Here is a 22,506-nt window from a genome sequence, read left to right as displayed (position 1 = left end):
AGATTTTCTGCACATCGAGGTGAGAGTGACGTAGATTCAACCGAACCCTCGATGACTTCTGTGAAGATGACTTCTGTGAAGATGACTTCTGTGACGATGATTTCTCCAACGGCGCCAATGACTAACACAGGTTCTACCATCAGAAAGATTTCTTCCTTGATGTTTGGCATCCCAACAACCGGAGGACAAACTGATCATGTGGAAAATGTAATTTCCAAGCTGACACATTCATAAACACGGGACAAAGTCGACCCGTCTCACCGTCCTGCAGCAACGGCTCTGAGTCAGACGGATTCACATACGATGACTTCACACTCGTATGAATATCCAGAGGTCTTTCAAGCGCAAAGGACCTTAAGCTTCTGGTAATTCTGTGAGTGTAAGGCAACAAGCCAAGCCTCATCACACACACACACACACACACACACACACACACACACACACACACACACACACACACACACACACACACACACACACACACACACACACACACACACACACACACACACACACACACAACCACAGAATGACGAGTGTGCTACTTTAATCAAATGTTCCTCCCCAGAAAAGACGGACCAGTCTACAAATCATGTCACAATTCCCTTCCGATGTCTTCATCTTCACCAGATGATGCGTCTTCCATTATTCTGTGACAGCAGGCGGCAAAGAAGGGAAACTCTCCTTTTATACAGCAGATAAAACAGCAAACCAACACTCAAAATCCTGTTTGAAGGAAAGATAATGAAGCCTCGGGGGGGACATTAGCCTCAGGATCCTCAGATATCAGCTTCACATTATATTCCGTATTTTAATTTCTGGGCCAAAATGACAGCAGGAGAGTTTGAATAACATTTATAGTAACTTTCAAGATTAAACACGTGAAGGTTAAATCTTCAGCGACCCGAGGAGACTTTGGAAGATGTTGTGAAACCTTGTACATGAAACTTATGGAGTCAAGATGTGTTTGACTTTGCTCGATGGTCATGAATTTCAGACTTTATCCAGTTGAAGTTTTTCCAACCAAAAGCCAAGCAATGAAGTGACACCAGAAAATGTGGTTTGTCATTTCGTAAATCTTCCACAAAGTAGATCCTATGAGTGTGTGGAAAAGAGAGGAAGTGATTTTAAAGAGGCCAGAGCTGGTTCACACTACGCTCTGATGTCTCTTCTCTCTCTCTCTCTCTCTCTCTCCCCCCCCCCCCCCCCCCCCCCCCCCCCCCCCCCCCCCCCCCCCCCCCCCCCCCCCCCCCCCCCCCCCCCCCCCCCCCCCCCCCTCTCTCTCTCTCTCTCTCTCTCTCTCTCTCTCTCTCTCTCTCTCTCTCTCTCTCTCCCCCCCCCCCCCCCCCCCCCCCGGCCAAAAGCAGAAACCACAGAAGAGTATTTCCATATTTTGAGGACAGAGAAGGAGCATATACAAAATTAACACTCAGGACTCACCACACTTCTAACATTAGTGAGTTGAGGAAATTTAACGCAGAGAAACAGAAAAGAAGGGAAACAAACTAAATATAGACGCAGAAAGTATTTTGTAAGTATTCATGCTTTCTGTCCTCCAAAGCAACTGCAGGAAACAAGTCGATATTCGAATCCAGAATCACAGACCTTGTGTCGGTGAGTCATCTTAATCATCCTTTACAACAAACTGATTTTAGTGTGAGCTATAAAAGGAGTGAGGAATGAGTTTAAAATGCCCAAAAAGACCAAAACTCACCAGTGTTTCATTTGCAATGAAATAAAACCATAAAACCATGTTTGTGAAGCCGGAACCAGCTTCTTTTTTTCTCCTTGATAAATGTTCTGTTCTGCTTTTAAATCAGAAATGCTGTCCGAAAAATTTGGACGCAGAAATCTCTTCCTAATTCTGTATTTACAGTTATGATCAAGTTAAATGAAACTTCCAAAACTGATTGAGACTTGTAAATAATGCGAGGCCACTTCATTCACACATGAATCTGTAAACGTTTAATAAACTTTAGCACACAGTGAACAGGCAGCGATCCAGACGTATGTTTGGACTTCAGAGGAGGGAGAAAAAAGGGGCGTCGCCGTGTTAAGTGCTGCTAATTTCCTCTGACGAACAAATCACTGCATCTTCTGGTTCAGACTTCCTGCCAACATACAGAACAGACCCATCAGCTGAGTTCTGGTCGCGTAGAGAATCCATGCTTCCCCGCTAATGTTCACATTCACATGCCACCAAGTCGTTGCACCTTTTCTTACAGAGGCGAGCCAGAACCCAAACGTTGGACTGATCCACGTCAGTCTCAGACAGCCTGCGGGAAGCTCTAACCGACAGACCTCAGCATGGATCTCACTTCTATAAACCGATTTCAAAGTGTGTTTTCTGTCTCCTGCTTGGCTTCATGAGAATATCATGACAGCGCTTCTACAATCAACTGCAGCTGGCAGTATTCTAGTAAATCACACCCAAAGACAGACAACCTGTAAGGCAGGTGAAGGTTCTACCGACGGCCCGTCTCTGCACACCGAACAACTGTTGCTGCAGAAATAAGACATGAAAGACTCAGACACGAGGCCTGGCTCTGACAGAAGAATGTCCTCTAACTGAAGCTGTTGGATTCTGCTTACTTTACAAGGCTGTCCTTTTCCAGATGAGCAAAAAGACCATTAAGACCACTGCTGCAGAGCTATAGGACAAATTACAACTCTTCGTACCGGACGACAGTTTGGATTAAATCATGAAATATTTTCTAATTAAAAGAAACAATACTGCATCACGAGACAGCCTACTGAAGTGGTTTCTGCATCTGTTTCTCCATCATGTGACTCTTTCAAACATTTGCAAAAAATGGTGTCTTTCGTAGCCCAGTCAGGCGGGCCCAATGCTATGGAGAAGTGCACTTTTGGTGCCTCTGATCGTGTGTGGCTCCGTTTTCTGAGGAGTAATGAGTTCATCCTGTTTGGACCTCGATGGTGCAAACGAGCTGAGAGAAGTCAAGCACGTCTGCTTTTCCACAACGATGTTACCGTTGACTCTTTTACACCTATTTGTATTATTTTCTATAAAAATTCAGTTGGTGTAACTTTAGTGGATTTGACCGAGATGTCAATTTTGAATGATTCTGGACTTTTACAGTGTTCTTGCATGAAAACTGGTTGTTATGTACTCCGAGTTATGTATTACAATTCCTCCCAGAAGGCTTGAAGATAAATCCCACAACTAAACCAAGTTAATTTCAGTTTCACCAATAACATGTGAGCCTGAACATCTATGAACCGATTCAACTCCACACGACCTGTGGTCAGGTGGGTCAACCATCAGAACGATGAGAACAACATAACAATCAGCTGGTTTCCAGGAACCAAAAAATACAATTGTTCAAACCCATAAAACTTTATTCTAAGTTTAAAACTTAAACTTAGAATAAAGTGTATGGGTTTTTATTGCAATGCAGAGAAATCTATTTCATGTAATGTTGCAACAAATAGGTTCATTGTGCATGAAATTTAGTTTAAAACATTCAAAAATCAACTTCAACAGAAAAAGAAGGCAGCGTGTCAACCAGCGAGCTAAATCCAACATAAGAAGACGAAGACCCTCGAAGACGAGAATATAAACACAACGAGAGCTGAAGCTTTTGCCGAGCGACATCGACATCCACTGACGGGGAGAAAGCGTTTGGCGGCAGCATTTCCTGTCGACTGGTGTGTCAACAGATGTTGATGCTAACACCGGTATGTTATGTTTGGTGATACACGATTCAGAGGAGTTAGAATATCTGTATGTAACCATCTTCATTAACTATCAACCAAACTGTAGTCATTTTATGTGTCAAACAAGCCAGACGTACTGACTGAGTTTTGACAGTTTAATGAGTCTTTAATGCAGCTAATGACATCACAAACTGATTTTTGTGCTCCTCCGGTCTTCCTAAAAAAAGGTCAAAACAAGCTATTAACATAAACTCCAGTCTGATATACCAAGTGATTAAAATATGGTGAGTCCACGACAAAAACAATTATCAGTTTTAAAAACAGACGACTAATGAAGCGTATGTGTCAGTTCAGTGAGGAAGACCTGTCCTCTCATGTTTCATCTCCATTCTCCTGCAGGTGGAAATATTTCTGTCAAATCATTCATTCATAATCTTGTCATATTTGACCAAAAATCTTCCTGCACGTGATTTTGAGTCGACTCGTTCCTCCTCGCTGTCCTTTAAGCATCATGGATTCTGCCTTTCAGACCTCCTCAGTCATCAGTCTCCCCTCACCAAACCATCTGTCCGAGGTTTTCTTCCTGTTAAACGATGGTTTTTGCTCCCAGCTGTCACTGTTGTTAAATTGTGTTCCTGTGTTTAATGTGACGTCTGGTCTCAGGGTGTCCCGTCCGATCTCACCAGACATCACTCCGAGAATTCCCCTCTCACTGAAATTATCAAAAAGATTTATGACTCAAACTGTCATTTTTTTTCAATATAAATTGTTATTCCTCCTAAAGATCTCTCATAATTCATAAAAACAGACTGAACTGTTGAAACTCTGAGAGCTGGACTCACTATCACCTCGTAACGTACAAAGTGGGATTGAAAGACATCCTAAACCTTCCACATCGCCTGAACGCTGGCATCCAATAATGCGTCAGTGATGGATCCTTGTAAAACAAAGATGTGCAGCCAACCGTGAGCTGTGATTAAAACATGATTCATGGGCTCCATTTGATATACAGCGCTGACAAAGGATCATTCGTCAGTAATGTGATCTGCTGACAACAGGAGAACGTCAGGAACCAGAGGAAGTTTCAGGACTTCACACTCAGCTCCAGTAATGTGTCAGAAATCACCTCCGGGAGCTGAAATTCACCGATTATTAATCAGGGGAGGCGGAACCAAGTTTTAATGTGTTTTTGATGTCCTACGTTACACTTCAACAGCATCATCGTCATCATCATCATCATCATCCTCACTGTTGTGGGGGAACTGACACCCGTTTCCTTCCCTGCTGTTAATATAATCCCATTATTAACTAATGAATTCAGCTGTGATTATTGGAGAGTGTAACTCTGACACATTAACACCCTCTTTGTCACGACGCCCGCCTCCTGTGTGCTTCCATGGAACATGTGACGTAATACATCAAGTGAGGCAGAGCACACTGTCATTTATTTTCCTGCTTTCACATCTTCAACATAAAAAGAATACTTCCTTGACATCAATAACAGATGATCTGGCTCACTTCTGATGTTGCGTGCAGGTCCTCAGCGTGCTGCAACAATAAAGCAGACACAAACTGCGGGTGGATTATGTGAGCAGTCGGCCGGTGGATTTACAGGCCGTGTTGCAGCTCAGCTCTGCGTCTAAATCATCCCGGTGCCAGGAACCTTTGCCTGCCGTGTGTCGCCTCCCCCGGATGGAAACGTGGAACACAACCAGCGAGTCACAGATCTTCACCGAGATCTGACTCCGGGGAGCAGAAGAGTCTCGGATGTCACTTCACTTATCGGCAATCACTGCTGCTGCATTAACAGTAAATAAATCGAAGTTCCTTTCTGTGTTTGGAGGGCCGCGGGGGGCAACCACGCCGTCTCCGTAAGCCTCCCACAGCCCGAAGCAACGGTGACGGCCACCAGAAAACTGGCGCTCCCTACTGGTGCCAAATGTTCTGTGAAGGTGTCGACACGCTGTTCTCCCGCACACACCGCGTGCAACACAACTCGCCTCATAATGCTTCGACTTAGCTGCCACAGTGTGCTGAACAATCCCTCCAATACAGGCAATCTAAGCCATTTAATGGTAAAACTTTAGCACAAATGCCAAATAGTTTATGAGTAGAGCTTCTCTTTCTCTCTAAGGCTCTCTGGGAATATGAGAATGATAAACGAGGAGCGGTGCATCATTAAGGAAAAATACAAATGTTTTCAATTTTACAACAAATTTCAGGGAAGAACCTAAGACTTTGGACTTTTTTGTAATTTTTTTGTTTTACTTGTGATGATGTGACAGAGAAAAAGCACCTCAAATCTGTGGTAACATCAGTCCATAAATAGAAGGTGAAAGTTGTCTGGTGTCGCAGCCAGGCTCACAGCACAACTTACTGTACAACATCATTAAAAAGCCATAAAGGAAACTCTGCTCTGAATGTGATTAAGTGGCAGAGATGCCCGCCTTTCCTCCAGGAAATTTCAAAGACTTCTATTCCCTGATTCCCTCTCTGACACACGTGCACACCCTGTTTTTTTTTCATTTCCACGTTTCATGTCCTTTTAATCTGATTTAGTCATTAAAATTGGTTTAAATTGTCGAGCAGATTGAGGCAGAAATCTGTCAAAAGCCTGAAATAAGCAGGACAACTTCAACACGCGCATTAAATATGCTGTCTGTTCAGACTTCTTTAAATTGAGATGTACTCGGGGTTCCAGGGAACAAACATGTTTTCACTAAACAGACATAAAAAAAAAAAAAAAACCTCTTTCTGTTTCTATGTAGTAGCAGTTGTTTGCCTTGAAGGGATGTCTTCTGATAAATCAAGCCCTTCATGCATGCCTGCACCACGGTTATGAAAATTATAGTTTAAAGGAAAAATTATATTTTGTTCGTTGATTTGCCAGAAATAGTCAAGCAGACCTTAAAATAAGCTTTTAGTGTTCCATTTACACTTTTTCTTTTCGGTCATCGGTGTCAGAGGCCGCAGAATAAGGTGTCGGGGCTTAAAGACATGGAGCCTAAACGGCCCTGCAGGCCTCTGAACGCAGCCTGCAAGCGGTGAGGAGCCTGAGGGGCTGAGCCCGGAGGATGAGAGGGTCGGAGAGCTCTCAGAAACAGACCAACACAGACAGACGCTGTTCCTGATCACCCCGTTCATTCACTGATGATGTGTCAGCTTGGAGAGGAGAATAATATATCAATAAACTCGAACCGGATCAGCTGTTTGTGATTTGACTCTAATTGGAGCTCAATTCATGTGAATGTGTGCGTAAAGTAATTAACTTGATTCTACATGTGGGGAGCTTGTAACAGGAATGTATCACCCTGCAACACATTTGTAAAAACAAATGCAACCGCGTTGCCTAAAGAAGTGCCAGTTACGCAAGGAGCAGCCCGCTGGAGGGACCGACTGACGCCGTTCAACTTATTGATCGGGGAGGTTTCGGAGGAGCTGCTCCTGCAGAGGAGGAAGGAGGATGTGGATGTGGAACAATCTGCTCAAACGGTGCACAGGTGGTGTTCAGGTCGGCGCGGTTTGAAGGAGGAAAGCAGGTTTGCCCCATTTCCACCACATGAAGCCACATGTTGAGCTGCCGGGCAGCTTTGATCCTGCCGGCGCAGATAACCGGTTAATGATTACCAAACACTATCTTTACAATAAGACAGAGAGGCAACATTAGAGAGTGATAAGAAGTGGACATGGTGCGGAATCTGAGCGGTTTTCCGGTTCCTCCGCCTCCAGCTGCCCCGCGTCACGCCACAACTCACTTTATGTCCTCAAGTAACACAATCAATACACAACGCACAGAAAGAGTCACTTACTTTTGACTTCTTCATATGGAATGACAGGAGTAAATCCAGTGTGTGCGAAAGCCTATTTTATTTTACTTCTACGGGGAGGAAAGGGGTTGTCATCATCCTGTATGCACATATCCAATGCCTAAATCCGCAGTATCCAAGCAGAGGAGAATAAAAGCTCCACGAAGAAGAAGAGGAAGGGCAGAAAACGTGAAGTGGACCTCTCGATCTGTGCAACCTGTAGGCGGGCGGCGCGCGGCATGAAGCCCATCGATCCACAGCGTAGATCCAGACGGAGAGGGCTCGGGCGAGGAGCGGGACGGCGCGCGGAGGGAGGGAGTCCAGCCTTTATAATGATGCGTAAAAAGCAGCGGAAGAGCCGCCCTCTGACGAGCTGCGGTATGGACAGGTTCACTCCGACACTACTGCTGCCAGTGGAAACACATCACATGAAAACAGGTTCAGAGCCCGCTCAGCTGTTGCTCAATACTCGGTTCACTTCCCGCTGAGTGGCGGTTTAGATCTGCAGCTAAAGCTGGAAGCTCTGGTTTCAATCGTACAGAAAATGTAGGAGTTCATTTCTGAATGAAAAATATACTGATGGATATATGTTTGCTTTGACATTTATTCATGCAGTTTTTTCACGTTTATTAATGCTTGTTATGCTCCTTAAACCTTTATTTCTCTCTTCCTTCCACATAACAAAGTCCTTGCTTTGCTCCTCTTTCCCTACAGAGAACCTTCAGTCATTACAATAACATAAAACACATGTTTTTAGCACAAAGTTCTGCATTTGAATTGTTAAATGTTAAATAAATGGAGTTGAAAAGTTGAGTCTTAATAAGCTGAAAGTGCACAGCTATAATGTGATCATTAAGAACATTATAATTAATAACAACTTTGAAATATGTAACTGAACCCTTTCCCCTTGTGTGCATGCGCGCGTGTGTGTGTGTGTGTGTGTGTGTGTGTGTGTGTGTGTGTGTGTGTGTGTGTGTGTGTGTGTGTGTGTGTGTGTGTGTGTGTGTGTGTGTGTGTGTGCCATCGTGAATGAGTGACTCAGTAACTGAATGAGTCAGTGTGTCACAGGATCTTTGCTTGTGAATATTTTCAAAGGAAATATTCGGTAGGTTGTTTCGTGACCAACAACCAGAAACAGAGGAAATAAAAGTTGTACAAACCTCCGGTCCTGCAGTCGCTCAGTTTCTTTTATGAGACGGACAGCTGAGTCTTCGCCATAGATGGTTTCATAAAGTATGTTCGTCCTGTAGTTTCTTATCAATAATGTCATCGATCAGATGCCTCTGTGCTGATTTCTGTCATGATATGAATGAAACACGTCCTGACTTGAATAAGAAACCTGTGTAAGTCACTGTAATGATATAAAGCTGTTTTGTGCCCTTTTAAAATGTGATTTACTTTCTGTTATGATTGTGAAATACTCATTCTAGAGCGACCACCTTTTTTTGGTTTTTCCAGTTGATGTCCCCTGTGATTATTATGGGATATTTGTAACTTGTGGTGAGAGTAGTGATGTCTGAGTCTTCTTTCCCACAACTTTTAACACTATAAACACACTATAAAATCATGAATACAGTGGTTTCATATTTTCAAAGAACTTCCTTGGTTATCGGCTTGTTTTGAAATCAAACCATTGAGGAACTTTAACAAATTTGAACTTATTTGGACTTTGACAATTAAAAGGACCAGAGCAACTTTCCATTTCCTGACTCCAGGATTTATCAATCTGTTATGTCTCCAGCTGCATCCATCGAACACAGTAAAATGAAAAAGGGACATTTATGAAGTTTGTCTGAGAGCTCGCTGTCACCAGTTGCTTTAAATGGATACTTGGACGCCAACTCCTCCACACAAACTCCTCCACACAGACTCCTCCACGCAAACTCCTCCACGCAGACTCCTCCACGCCGACTCCTCCACACAAACTCCTCCACGCAGACTCCTCCACGCAGACTCCTCCACGCCGACTCCTCCACGCAGACTCCTCCACGCCGACTCCTCCACAAACTTTATGGATGCTTTGTCAGGAACATGATTTTAAGGAGACATTATATTTGTTGATGGAAGAGAGAGAGAGAGAGAGAGAGAGAGAGAGAGAGAGAGAGAGAGAGAAATAGAGAGAGAGAGACAGAGAGAGAGAGGGACAGAGAGAGAGAGAGATATACTTAATTATGCTAAAGAATAATTATACAATAATTATTCAGAGTTTTTACGAAGCACTCGTAGTATTAGGGAGGATTTAGGGATGAATGTGGTAATAAAGTTTTATATCCAGCTGTCCTTTCTTCAATTCAATCTAAAAATGTATTTGTATTTATGTCAACGCTTCATACCATTAAATAAACATAATCATATTTATGCCTGACATGCTCGTGCTGTTTCAAAACACATCTGGACTTCCTGTGTTTGTGTGTGAGGAGAAGCTCTAATTACAGGATGTGTAACACTCACTGCTGTCAGAGGTTCATTCATCGCCTTCAGAACAAACCAGTTGGATGGTTGCTGGTTTTCAGCTCTGAGCTTCTTCTCACCAGACCGGAGGACGAACCTACGAGCTGCACACTTCTAGCTCGGCCTTCAAGAGCTTCAGTGTGGTGTTATTACAGAGCTTTCATTAGAGCGTGGCTCGATTGCAGAGAGATAATCGGATTACCAATCGGACTTGTTTACTGAATGACCACTGTTTGAATTGGGAACCCCCCCCTCTCACGTAGCGCTGGTGTCTGAGAACCATAATTACATAATGGTCTTATTTTGCAAATCTGTCTGTGAAACACTACGACTTTGTGGACTTTCATCAATGAAAGTAATCCAAACTTGCAAGAAGCGGTATTTCCTGTACTTACTCCGGGAGTCTCCTGAGAAATATCGTCAGAATCCGGAGACTGGATCGAGGGATCTTTGGCCACTAGGGCTGGAAAAAAGTAGAAGAGCACACAGAGCAGACATATTATCATCACGTAAGGCTGGAGGACCTTAATTGTACTTAAACATTATCATGCACTGCTGCCAGGGAGCACATGGAAGCTGCAGTCATCAACAAGATAAGTTTCAACATATTTGAACAAGTAAATGTGATCCTCTGAATGAAGGTGGAGGTTGGGTAGATTTTTCAATCATTTATTCAACAAAAATATAAATACATGTAATATTCTTATGTGGAAAAAGTAAGTGCACGCCTGGCAGCGGAAGCCAGTTTTGCATAGTTGTGCACAAGTCTCTAATATCAACCTGCAGACATTTTCTGTGGGTTTTCTTGATGTATTGACTGTTTAAAATCACCTTATCATTTTTTTATTTGATGATGAATTGATGGGCGTATTAGTGACTGAAAGATGCCCAGGCTCTGAACCCAAAACACCTCAAACACCATGTTTCACAGTCAGTATGAAGTTCTTCTTCTGGTCTGAAGATGTGAACTCTGAGGCCAAACATTTCCACCTTCCATCTGTCCAGCCTGAATTATCCCAGAAATCTTTGCCGATATGTTCACCGGCAAACTGTAGTGTTGCTCTCTTGTTCTTTTTGGACAGCGAAGGCTTTTTTTTGTGGCAAGTCAAATTTGTGCAATCTCTTCCTAATTGTAGAAGCAGACACTTTGACACCAACAGTTAGAAGAATTATCTGAAGACCCTGTGATGAAACTTTGGGGTTCTTCCAGACATCGAACGGTATGCTCTTAGATTTGTGGGGCAGCCAGTCCTGGACCGACTGCCAGCTGTTTGAAGTCTACACCACTCGTAGATGTTTTTGAATCCTTTGCCAGACTCGCAGGCTTCCAGAACTTTTGTTTTTTGGTAAAGGTCTTGGAAAGCTCTGTCGATCTTTGCATAATTGTGCTTCACACCAGAGACCAAGTCCCACCTGTCCCTCCTTCAATCTGAGCACCTAATCTGAAACCTCCGATTCCAACTTTGTGAAATGAAGGTACGATACTTTTTCTATGTAAATCTTCTGTGTCCTTTCTACACCACCTTTATCCATAGGTACTGTTAAATATGTTGGTAAAGTCAATAATGTCCTTTTCTTTTCACAACACAATGAGCTAAAAAGGCCTAAAGAGCAGCAGCATTAGTATTCATTCTCTTTTTGAGCAGTTACTTGGTTTCATGCTTCGCTTTTTTTTATGATGATTTGGGCCATTTAGTGTTTCATTGGATGAGAGGCAGCTGATATGTGGAGACACAGAAAGACGACATCAAAGGTCTGGTTTTAAACCTGACGTGGGTTTTAGACTAACACGCTGCTGTGACACAATTTATTCTATTACTGGGGCTTTAATAACACTATGAAAAAGAAAGTGAGGGACAGAAAATAAAACATAATCCATTAATTTCATCTCAGGCGTTTATTTTGTTAATAAAATAACACAAGTTACTTTAATAACTTTTGGAGCTCCATTTTTTTATTAGTGATTCCGTCGATGCTCATTTCATTGCTCATTTCACAACTTCATCTGCCTGTGACTGTAATGAAATGCAAGGTGTCATCCCTATCAGTGTCTAAATTTTTGATTAATAACACCCCCCCTCTCAGGTCAGTGTTGCAGTAACTCTGTATATTTTGATGTTGGTGTGATTCTTGGTTTCAGCCGTCCATGACCTGCAGTGTTACGCGATGTATACTAACATGATGGTTTTGAGGAAACTTTAGGTTCTGGTCAGATAAATGACAGATGTCCAAATCTAATAATGAAATAGTCCTGAGGAGCTGAAACATCTTTAATGCTCTCAAGAGGTGAACAAAGCTGTAAAGCGTTATAGACACATTTTTGGAAAACATTGTCTGTATTCAGTTTCACAGAATATTTAGAGCATGAAAACACTGAGACATTCAATAAAAAGTGAACATCTTTTTTCAGGATTAAAAAACCTTTTTGATATGTAAGATAAATAATTTCATCCAGAACAAAATGTGCTCACGTTGTGGTTTATGTAGTGCTTGCAGTTGATAAAGAAAGAAAGAAAACATGAATCCCACTGAAGCAAGATATCATGATTATGATAAAAGTCTGCATTTGAAGACTGAGAATGTTTTTTGGGTCTCATTTTGAAAAGCAGAAGATTTGATTTATTAATGTTTTGAGAATTCATATCTGGTTTCAAGGTTGTTGGGTCTATTCATTCTTAAACTGAGTGGAGATGGATTATATTTCAAATTTGACCTTATTTTATGATGTAGCTTCTAAATAACATGTTTTCAGGATAAATCAAATTTACTGAATAGACTTTAATAATCTTTTTTTAATTACATTTTTAAGATTTGTTCTCCTGGGTGGTGGAAAGCCTAATAAATAAGATGCATGCCATTTAACTCCAACATTCGTGGTGTGTTACCAGATTAAAACAGACAATGACATGTTCATGCAGGACTCTGTGAAGGTGGAAGGTGTGCAGCACCACCATGCGCAGGGAGAAGCTCCAAGTATTCATCACTTGTTTAACATCAGCACTTCAGTTTCACACGTTTTGTGAGCTGTGTTCGTCGTGTGTCGGCAGTTTCTCCGCTGACATTACCAGAGTGTGCACATCAGATTTGGTGTCAAACTCAAAACTTGGGCTCTTTGAAACGCTGAAGCGATGAGCAGGAGGACATATTCTTTGTGGCATTCAGTTCCACAGAGGGCCCAAATGTCACCGTCCAAACCAACAAAGTTTGACTATAAATCAGGTGATAACAGTAGTGAACTAATACATGAACTGTTTTAATGATTTGCCCTTAATACCCACGAGCAGCACGTCTTGTTATGATGAGTCTAACCACTGAGTGCAGCTACTGTCTTGGAGGTATGATCACAGGGACGTATTGTTTTACTTTTCAACCATGCAAGCTGTTTTTTATTTTTTCCAAAACTTTACATGAATTGAAATAACTTTCCTTTTAGTTGCATTTTCCTCTCTAAACTCCTCTGAAGTTGAAGGGTGAACATGTTTGGATTGCTGCTCTGTGCCAACACAGTTTAACAACCACCAAACAGATCATTAGGCCTCCAATGAATCTTCCATCTAATCCAATCGCACTGAGACTAACAGTTTACTGATTCAGGTATATCAGCAGCACCTGGTTAATGTGAAAAAAGTAATTAAGGATTTGTAGTTTTAGGGGGTCAGCCGCTCAGCCGAACGCTCGACCTCACCGTCGGGGGGCCAATTAAAGGTTTGCACACTGATGCTGAGTCCAACCTGCTGCTGCCCAAACGGTTGTTTGGTTTATTTTTGAGTCGTTAATCCGGTTGCTCATCTTGTATTTGATACATGAGCAGTTCCTCTTCCTGTTGACCAGAGAAAGTAGGTTGTAATCTGGCATAATTATAGACATTTAACTGTTAACTCTCCTATTGGGGATTTCGCTGTCAGAGAACATATTTTATTTTGTAAGTAATGCACAAAATGATGTTTGAACTTTAATGTCTCACCTGAAGAAAAATGAAAAAACACTTCACATGCCCTCAAGATTATTTATTAATCACATTTATTTTCCTGTTTTTTTGTAAATCAGACGTAACGATGGTCCAGCTGGTGAAAACTAGCAGGGAAAATTTGAGTTTGGATGTGAAGGTGTTTTTCTGAAATGGTCTTGAAATGTAAGAATTGATCAATGAACTTCCCTGAGAGGTTTGTAAGGGTATATTGTTTGCTCGAGGCAGCATGCAGTGCGGCGGTGCAGATCGAATTGCCAGCTGCTTTTGAGGATTAACAAAAGTCCTAATTGGCCAGATTATTTTTGACATGAGTCTGCAGCTCAGGTGTTAGCTGGTCTTACTGCAGAGAGGCCTTTCACTCGAAGTGAGGAGTTTAACACTTTTTGGGATGAAAGAATCCATAAAGCACAAACAAAAAGTTATGACTGGCTGTGTCTACAGCTTGGTAAAGGACGGGCCTTCGTACACTAACAGATTCAGCTCTACATCTTCTTACTTGTGTGCTTGAATTTTGGTTCTTGTAGGCTACATGACGGTGTGAAAAGGATCTGCTATTCTTCCTGATTTTGGTTATTTTACTCCAGTTTCAGTTGTTTCTATAGAAAGAAACAAAAGTATGTGAACCCTTTATAAAACATGATCTAATATTAATCTAACCAACATGTAAATACAAACACAAACGATTATTTAATCAAAACTGCACAACCTGTTTTTTTTAAACTAGTCTTAATTCTTATCATGCCTGGTGTGAGCGCCCCCTTCAGGTCGTTCCATGTCATTGATTGGACTCCTAGTTCTTTAGCTCCTCCCTCCAGTTAGCTTTAGTTTGTTATGGGGTGTGTAGATAAACGGACCCAAATGCAGACACACAGCAAAGTCTCTTTGGAACCAGGTATTTATTTCTCCCAGGCAGTGAGAACAAACAGGAAAACACACCAAAAGTCTGAGTCCGCCAGGCTTGTCGGGGTGAAGGTGATAGTACATGCATAGTAGCTCCAGATCCATAATTCGGGAGCGTTCTTCTGGACCATACCCCTCCCAATCAACGAGTTATTGGTATCCCCTACCTCGTCAGCGGGTATCCAGGAGGCGGTTGACTGTGTATACCGGACTGCCTTTGATGAGTCGGGGGGAGGGGGGTGGGTGGGGGTTCGGACAGAGGGTTCAGCAGACTGGAGTGTACGGGTTTGAGAAGGGACACATTGAAAACAGGGTGGATTCTCATAGACTGTGGGAGTTTGAGTTTGACAGTAACTGGATTGATAATGGAAATGATGGGAAACAGGCCAATGTATCTGGGGGAGAGTTTCTTGGATTCTGTGCGTAGTGGTATGTCCTTAGTGGAAAGCCAGACCTGTTGGCTGGGGAGATAGGTGGGAGCGGGGATGCGACGGCGGTCAGCCAGGCATTTGTTCTGTTCGGAAGACCGAAGTAGGGCGGCACGAGTCTCCCTCCATACTCTCCTGCACCGGCAATAGTTGCTCTGGACAGACGGGATGGGAATTTCAGCCTCTTGGCTGGGCAGAAGGGGAGGCTTGTAGCCAATGGAGGCCTTGAAAGGTGAAAGACCTGTTGCCGTGGAGGTGTGGCTGTTGTGCGCGTACTCTATTCAGGCCAGGTGACGACTCCAAGAGGATGGATTTGCTGCCGTCACACATCGGAGCATGGCTTCTAGCTCCTGGTTAAGCCTCTCTGTCTACCCATTGGTTTGGGGGTGAAAGCCCGAGGAGAGGCTAGCGGTAGTGCAGAGGGTGCGGCAGAACGCCTTCCAAACTTGGGAGGAGAACTGGGGACCCCGATCAGAAACAATGTCCACCGGGTTGCCGTGGAGCCTAAAACATGTTGGACCAATAAGTCAGTGGTCTGGATGGCAGCCCACTCGCTACCAACGCTCACCGGACTCAGCCCATTCCTCTACTCATCTCATGCAACCACCAACACGAGATCTGGTTTTATGTGTTCCCGACTCCTCTAGCGCCCCTGGTTCTGGGCCATCCTTGGCTCCGGGACCACAGCCCTCAGATAGACTGGGTAGGGAACCGGATAATCGGTTGGAGTCCTACGTGTCTCTCGAGGTGCCTTAAGTCCGCCCTTCCCCTGCAGACCTCTCCTCTCGGCACCCCAGCAACCAGACCTGATCTCACCTCGGTCCCCTTGGAGTATGCAGATCTCAGCGAGGCATTCAGCAAGGAGCGAGCCCTTTCCCTGCCGCCCCACAGACCCTACGATTGCGCCATTGAACTATTCCCCGGCACCACCCTGTCCTCCAGCCGACTATACAACCTTTCCCGACCAGAACGCGAGGCAATGGAGACTTATATCACCGACTACCTCGCTGTTGGTATCATCCGTCCGTCATCCTCCCCGGTTGGAGTGGGGTTCTTCTTCGTGGCTAAGAAGGACAAGAGTCTCCGCCCTTGCATCGACTACTGAGGGTTGAACCAGATCACCACCCAGAACAAGTACCCGCTAACCCTGCTCAGCTCTGTTTTTGAATCCCTACATGGTGCCACGATTTTCACCAAGCCAGACCTCCGCAATGCATACCACTTGGTTCGGATACGAGAGGGGGACAAGTGGAAAACCGCATTTAACACTCCCCTGGGACATTTCGGGTACCTAGTGATGGCATTCGGACTTACAAATGCACCAGCCGTTTTTCAGGCTTTGGTGAACGACGTGTTCAGGGATTTTCTCAACTGGTTTGTGTTTGTCTACCTCGACGACATTTTAATATACTCCGCCACGAACCTACAGGAACTTTGCCAGCATGTCCGTCAGGAGAACCAACTCTTCATCAAGGCCGAGAAATGTGAATTCCATGTCACCTCCGTACAGTTTCTGGGCTTCATAATCGAAGAGGGTCAGATTCGCAAGGACCCTGTGAAGGTCAAAGCGGTCACCGATTGGCCGGTCCCCTCAAACCGGAAGAAGCTCCAGCAGTTCTTGGGATTCGCAAACTTCTACCGCCGGTTCATTCGGAACTACAGCCAGACGGTGGTTCCCCTGACCCGACTTACCTCCTCTAAGATGGACTTTTCCTGGTCTCCCGAGGCCGACCGGGCGTTTAACGCCCTCAAGGAACTATTCGCGTCAGCCCCCATCCTAGTCCAGCCAGACGAGAGCTGCCAGTTTGTGGTCGAGGTAGACGCCTCCGACACCGGAGTAGGAGCGGTGTTATCTCAACGCTCAGTTACTGACTCTAAGCTCCGCCCGTGCGCTTTTTTTCTCCCACCGCCTTTCTCCGGCCGAGCAAAACTATGATGTGGGTAACCGGGAATTACTATCAGTCAAGCTAGCCATGGAGGAATGGAGACATTGATTGGAGGGGGCAGTCCACCCGTTCATTGTGTGGACCGACCACTGAAATCTCGAATATAGCAATTCTGCCCGGTGACTGAATTCCCGCCAAGCCCGTTGGGCCCTGTTTTTTGCCCGGTTCAACTTTACAATCACCTACCGCCCAGGAAATAAAAATACCAAACCCGACGCCCTCTCTCGTCAGTTCTCCTCAGACGAGGCAGACCCAGCTCCAGACACTATAGTACCACCCCCTGTGTCCTAGGGGTTCTCACCTGGGAGATAGAGTCTACAGTGCGGGAGGCTCAGCAGACCCAGGTGGTCCTCCTGGGCGCCTGTTCGTTCCCCTTTCCGTTCGTTCCCATGTCCTACAATGGGTCCATGACTCCCGACTCTCCGGCCACCCAGGGATAAGGCGTACTATTAACTGGCTCCGGTGCTCCTTCTGGTGGCCATCTCTGGACAACAACATCTGCGCTTACGTCCTAGCCTGTACCACCTGCGCGCACAACAAGGCCTCACACAGACCCCCTGTCGGACTATTACAACCTCTGCCTGTTCTCCACCGGCCTTGGTCGCACATGGCCTTGGACCTCGTCTCCGGATTTCCTCCCTCCGAAAACAATACGATCATTCTAACCATCGTGGACCGGTTTTCCAAGGCAGCTCACTTAATTCCCCTTCCCAAGCTCCCGTCTGCCCGCGAGACCACTGACTTATTGGTCCAACATGTTTTTAGGCTCCACGACATCCCGGTGGACATTGTTTCTGATCGGGGTCCCCAGTTCTCCTCCCAAGTTTGGAAGGCGTTCTGCCGCACCCTCTGTGCCACCGCTAGCCTCTCCTCCGGCTTTCACCCCCAAACCAATGGGTAGACAGAGAGGCTTAACCAGGAGCTAGAAGCCATGCTCCGATGTGTGACGGCAGCAAATCCATCCTCTTGGAGTTGTCACCTGGCCTGGATAGAGTACGCACACATGAGGAGAGGCGATCGGGGACAAAACAGAGGGAAACACACCAGGATCAGACAGGAATCCTCACATAGTTGTTGTCATCATCTTTGAGGTTCACTTCAATGTTTGAATGATGTTCTCCGTATGGACAAGACTCCAACAGGATGTGTGTCTCATTAGTTAAAATACATTGTTTGTGTTATAAATGTGACTTTGAAAACAGATTAAAATATTACAACTCTGTTTCCAAGAAAGTTTGGGCGCTGTGTAAAATGTAAACAGAAACAAAATGCAATGACTTTCAAATCACATAAACCCATATTTAATTGAAAATAGATCAAAGACAACATATCAACTGTTGAAATTTTAAACGTTTATTGTTTTAATCACCACCATCCAATATTGGTTTCCAGCCTCGTCCCTTGTGTTCAGAGATTTCTCCAGATTCTCTGAATCTTTTAATGATATTATGAACCGTAGACGATGAAATCCACTAATTATTTGTAGTTTTACGTTGAGGAACATTATTCTTAGATTGTTGAACTATTTTCCAACACAGTCTTTCACAGAGTGATGAACCTCTCCCCATCTTCACTGCTGAGAGACTCTGCCTCTCTGAAATCATCTTTTTATACCCAATCATGTCACTGATCTGTTGCCATGGTAACCTCATTAGTGTTGAGATGTTCCGCCAGGTGTTTTTTATTAGTGTTCCACAACTTTTACAGTCTTTTGTTGACCCTGTCCAAACTTTTTTGAGATATGTTGCTGCCATCAAATTCAAAATGAACATATATTTTTCATAAAACAATACAAAATCTTTGCATTCTGATTTTATTTACATTTACACAGCATCCCAAGTCTTTTGGAAACAGGGTTGTAGTATGTTTAATTCATATTTTTTCACAAAATAAAATGTATTTCGTGATCAATTAAATACATGTAAATAAGCTTGACACACATGAGTGGAATTTTTTTTCTTCAATTGTCTCGTTTTTATTTTATTTCTTGTTGAACATTATCTGATTATTTTTTAAGCTAGTTACCACCATTTTTGGTATTTCTGCATCATCTCATGTTTCCCCCTCTTCTGCCTCACACTCCTCCCTTCACGTGTGTGTTTTGACATTTTCCAGAACCTGTCGCACCTCATCTGCCTTTCCGTTGTTCCCAGTGAGTTATTCTCCTCCACAGATCCCTGGCACCATCACCTGCCTGCTCAACCTCCTCCAATTCCCCCATCAGCCTCTAACAGGGCCTGTTTCAACAGTCGTTATCCAGATCTGATGGGAACATGTTGCTGGTCCTTCTATTTGTGCCTGGTTCCAGTTACCTTCCTGACACATGGTTTCTGACTTCCTGAATGGTTGCAGATGCTCTGCTCGCCACGCGATGTTCTCTGTTATTTGCTTGAGTCGGCCTGCCAACCAAACAACTATCTTCAGACGTGACTGTTGTTGAAGTCCAGCTGGTTGGGATTGTGTGGCATCAAAGTAATGAGAGGAGCACAGTCAAAGCTGCATGTTAGTTAAACAGTGTTGTTCTAAATTATTAGTTCATTTAGTGTCCCTTCTTTTTTAGACATGTTGCTGCCATCACATAATTTTCATGAAACAATGACATGCCGTCTTTTTAATTAAATATGGGTTTATGGGCTTTTCAAATCATTGCATTCTGTTTTTAATTTACGTTTCACAGTGTCCCAAAGTACTTGGAAACAGGGTTGTATTTTTAATTATTTTGGTATTTTTTTAATTAATTATTGAGTCTATTATTTATTACTTCATTTTTGACTTTGGCAATTTCTGTCCTCCATAAATCTGCCTGTCAAAAGCTACAAAGCCTGTGGTTTGGATTACCACATCCAGCAACATGGCATGTAAATACCTGGTATCATCGTGGCTGTGATGACACCTGAAAAAGCAGTTTGCTGAACAAAAACACAGAATCTGAATATTCTAGCTCGGTTTTAGTAGATCAAAATTCACTGTGTGCATATGTGGGTCTAGTCATAAGGAATCCTTGCAGTTGTTGCATCCTACTGGGATTAGACCTGAGGTTAATTTAGAAACTACCAGAGCAACTTCAACCAATCGGTTTGGGCTGAAACTCCAACACTTAACTTCTGACACTGCGCGCTGATTGGTCCGCCCCTCAGAGGGGCTGAACAAACATTAATGGGTTGCACACTATAATCACAGTGAAGACAACTGAAGCTGTGAGTTAAAGTCTGGCTCTGAATATCCCATACAACCACAAGTAAAAAGGTTTCTGTGGTTCAACACTCTCAAATGTTATTGACGTGAAATTTTATAAATAAAATGCATGTCCTCATTTAGTCTCCAGATGCTGTTCTGGCATCGCTACAGCTCACAGGCTAACATGTAAGATGACAAAACTGTTTTTATTGGCTCGTATAACTTTTCAACATAATCCCCTTTTAAAACTGATCAATATAATTGCTTTGCTGTGTTTTTATTTCCTTGTAAAGCAGCAGATATGCATCAGACAGGTCAAGGGACTGGGGAACTGGTAAAATTGTAAAATGCTTCAAAAAATGCCACAACGATAAAAACATAGAGAATTAAGTTAGACATCAAATAATTCCAAAATATTTCCGTCTTGTAATCACACGTTTTCAGAGCAGTGATTGTCAAGTATCACATGTGAGGTACAAGGCACAATAAATCCATGATGGGGATTCTCAGAAACATGTCACCTTTTGAGTGGGGAAAAAAATCAAAAACTGCCAACTCTGAACTTCCACCTCAGGACACCACTTTGATTTTTATGTTCGCACCCGTAATACGAATCTTTTTACGTGGTTTCTTGAGGAGAAATATGCAGTACTGTAACCCTTTCACAGTGTGTTATACAGCTGTGGAAAAAAAGTAAGAGACCACTTCAAAATGATCCGTTTCTCTGATTTCACTATTTATTGGTATGTTTGAGTAAAATGAATTTTTTTTTGTTTTATTCTATAAACTACTGGCAACATTTCTCCCAAATTTCAAATTAAAATATTATCATTTAGAGCATTTATTTGCAGAAAATGACAACTGGTCAAAATAACAAAAAAGATGTTTTCAGATCCGGAATAATGCAAAGAAAACAAGTTCATATTAATTTTTAAACAACACAATATGAATGTTTTAACTGAGGAAGAGTTCAGAAATCAATATTTGGTGGAATAATTGATTCTTGATTTCCAATCCCAGCTTCATGCGTCTTGGCGTCTCTCCACCTCTTTCACTTTGATGTTGGGAGACTTTATGTCACTCCTAGTGCAAAGATTCAAGCAGCTCGGCTTTGTTTGACACGTCCACCGTCTCCTGGATCACTGACTACCTGACAGGCAGACCACAGTTTGTCCGTCTGGGCAGTGTGCTGTCTGATACGGTGGTCAGTGATACTGGAGCTCCTCAGGGAACTGTTCTGTCTCCTTCCTGTTCACTTTCTACACCACTGACTTCCAGAACAACTCAGAGTCAAGACATCTGCAGAAGTTCTCTGATGACTCTGCAGTGGACGGTGTATAAGAGGTGGACGGGAGGAGGAGTCAGTGGTCGGTGTATAAGGGATGGACGGGAGGAGGAGTCAGTGGTCGGTGTATAAGGGACGGACGGGAGGAGGAGTCAGTGGTCGGTATATAAGGGACGGACGGGAGGAGGAGTCAGTGGTCGGTGTATAAGGGACGGACGGGAGGAGGAGTCAGTGGTCGGTGTATAAGGGATGGACGGGAGGAGGAGTGGGAGGAGGAGTCAGTGGGAGGAGGAGTCAGGGACGGACGGGAGGAGGAGTCAGTGGTCGGTGTATAAGGGATGGACGGGAGGAGGAGTCAGTGGTCGGTGTATAAGGGACGGACGGGAGGAGGAGTCAGTGGTCGGTGTATAAGGGACGGACGGGAGGAGGAGTCAGTGGTCGGTGTATAAGGGATGGACGGGAGGAGGAGTCAGTGGTCGGTGTATAAGGGACGGACGGGAGGAGGAGTCAGTGGTCGGTGTATAAGGGATGGACGGGAGGAGGAGTCAGTGGATGGTGTATAAGGGACGGACGGGAGGAGGAGTCAGTGGTCGGTGTATAAGGGACGGACGGGAGGAGGAGTCAGTGGTCGGTGTATAAGGGACGGACGGGAGGAGGAGTCAGTGGTCGGTGTATAAGGGATGGACGGGAGGAGGAGTCAGTGGTCGGTGTATAAGGGATGGACGGGAGGAGGAGTCAGTGGTCGAGGGATGGACGGGAGGAGGAGTCAGTGGTCGGTGTATAAGGGATGGACGGGAGGAGGAGTCAGTGGTCGGTGTATAAGGGATGGATGGGAGGAGGAGTCAGTGGTCGGTGTATAAGGGAT

At 44.0% G+C, this 22,506-nt stretch overlaps 1 protein-coding gene across 2 annotated transcripts in view; it reads right to left on the bottom strand.

Annotated features, from left to right (window-relative positions):
• The window catches only part of kitlga (kit ligand a), a 32,353-nt gene extending 24,472 nt beyond the window's left edge, over positions 1–7,881 (bottom strand). Inside the window, exon 1 of one of the 2 annotated variants that reach the window (XM_069718645.1) lies at positions 7,488–7,881. In XM_069718645.1, coding sequence (XP_069574746.1) covers positions 7,488–7,502 — 15 coding nt within the window. In that variant the 5' untranslated portion in view covers positions 7,503–7,881. The remainder of the gene's footprint in view (positions 1–7,487) is intronic. The other variant, XM_069718644.1, reaches the window with a different exon arrangement.
• Between the last annotated feature and the right edge of the window lie 14,625 nt (positions 7,882–22,506).

The sequence above is a fragment of the Brachyistius frenatus genome, unplaced genomic scaffold (assembly GCF_029030835.1).
Source record: "Brachyistius frenatus isolate BFR_SWC_R1_liver_20210118 unplaced genomic scaffold, ASM2903083v1 Contig_195, whole genome shotgun sequence".
Lineage (NCBI taxonomy): Eukaryota > Metazoa > Chordata > Actinopteri > Embiotocidae > Brachyistius > Brachyistius frenatus.
Note: the sequence above shows the minus strand (reverse complement) of the source record. Positions and strands in the feature narration are given on the sequence as shown.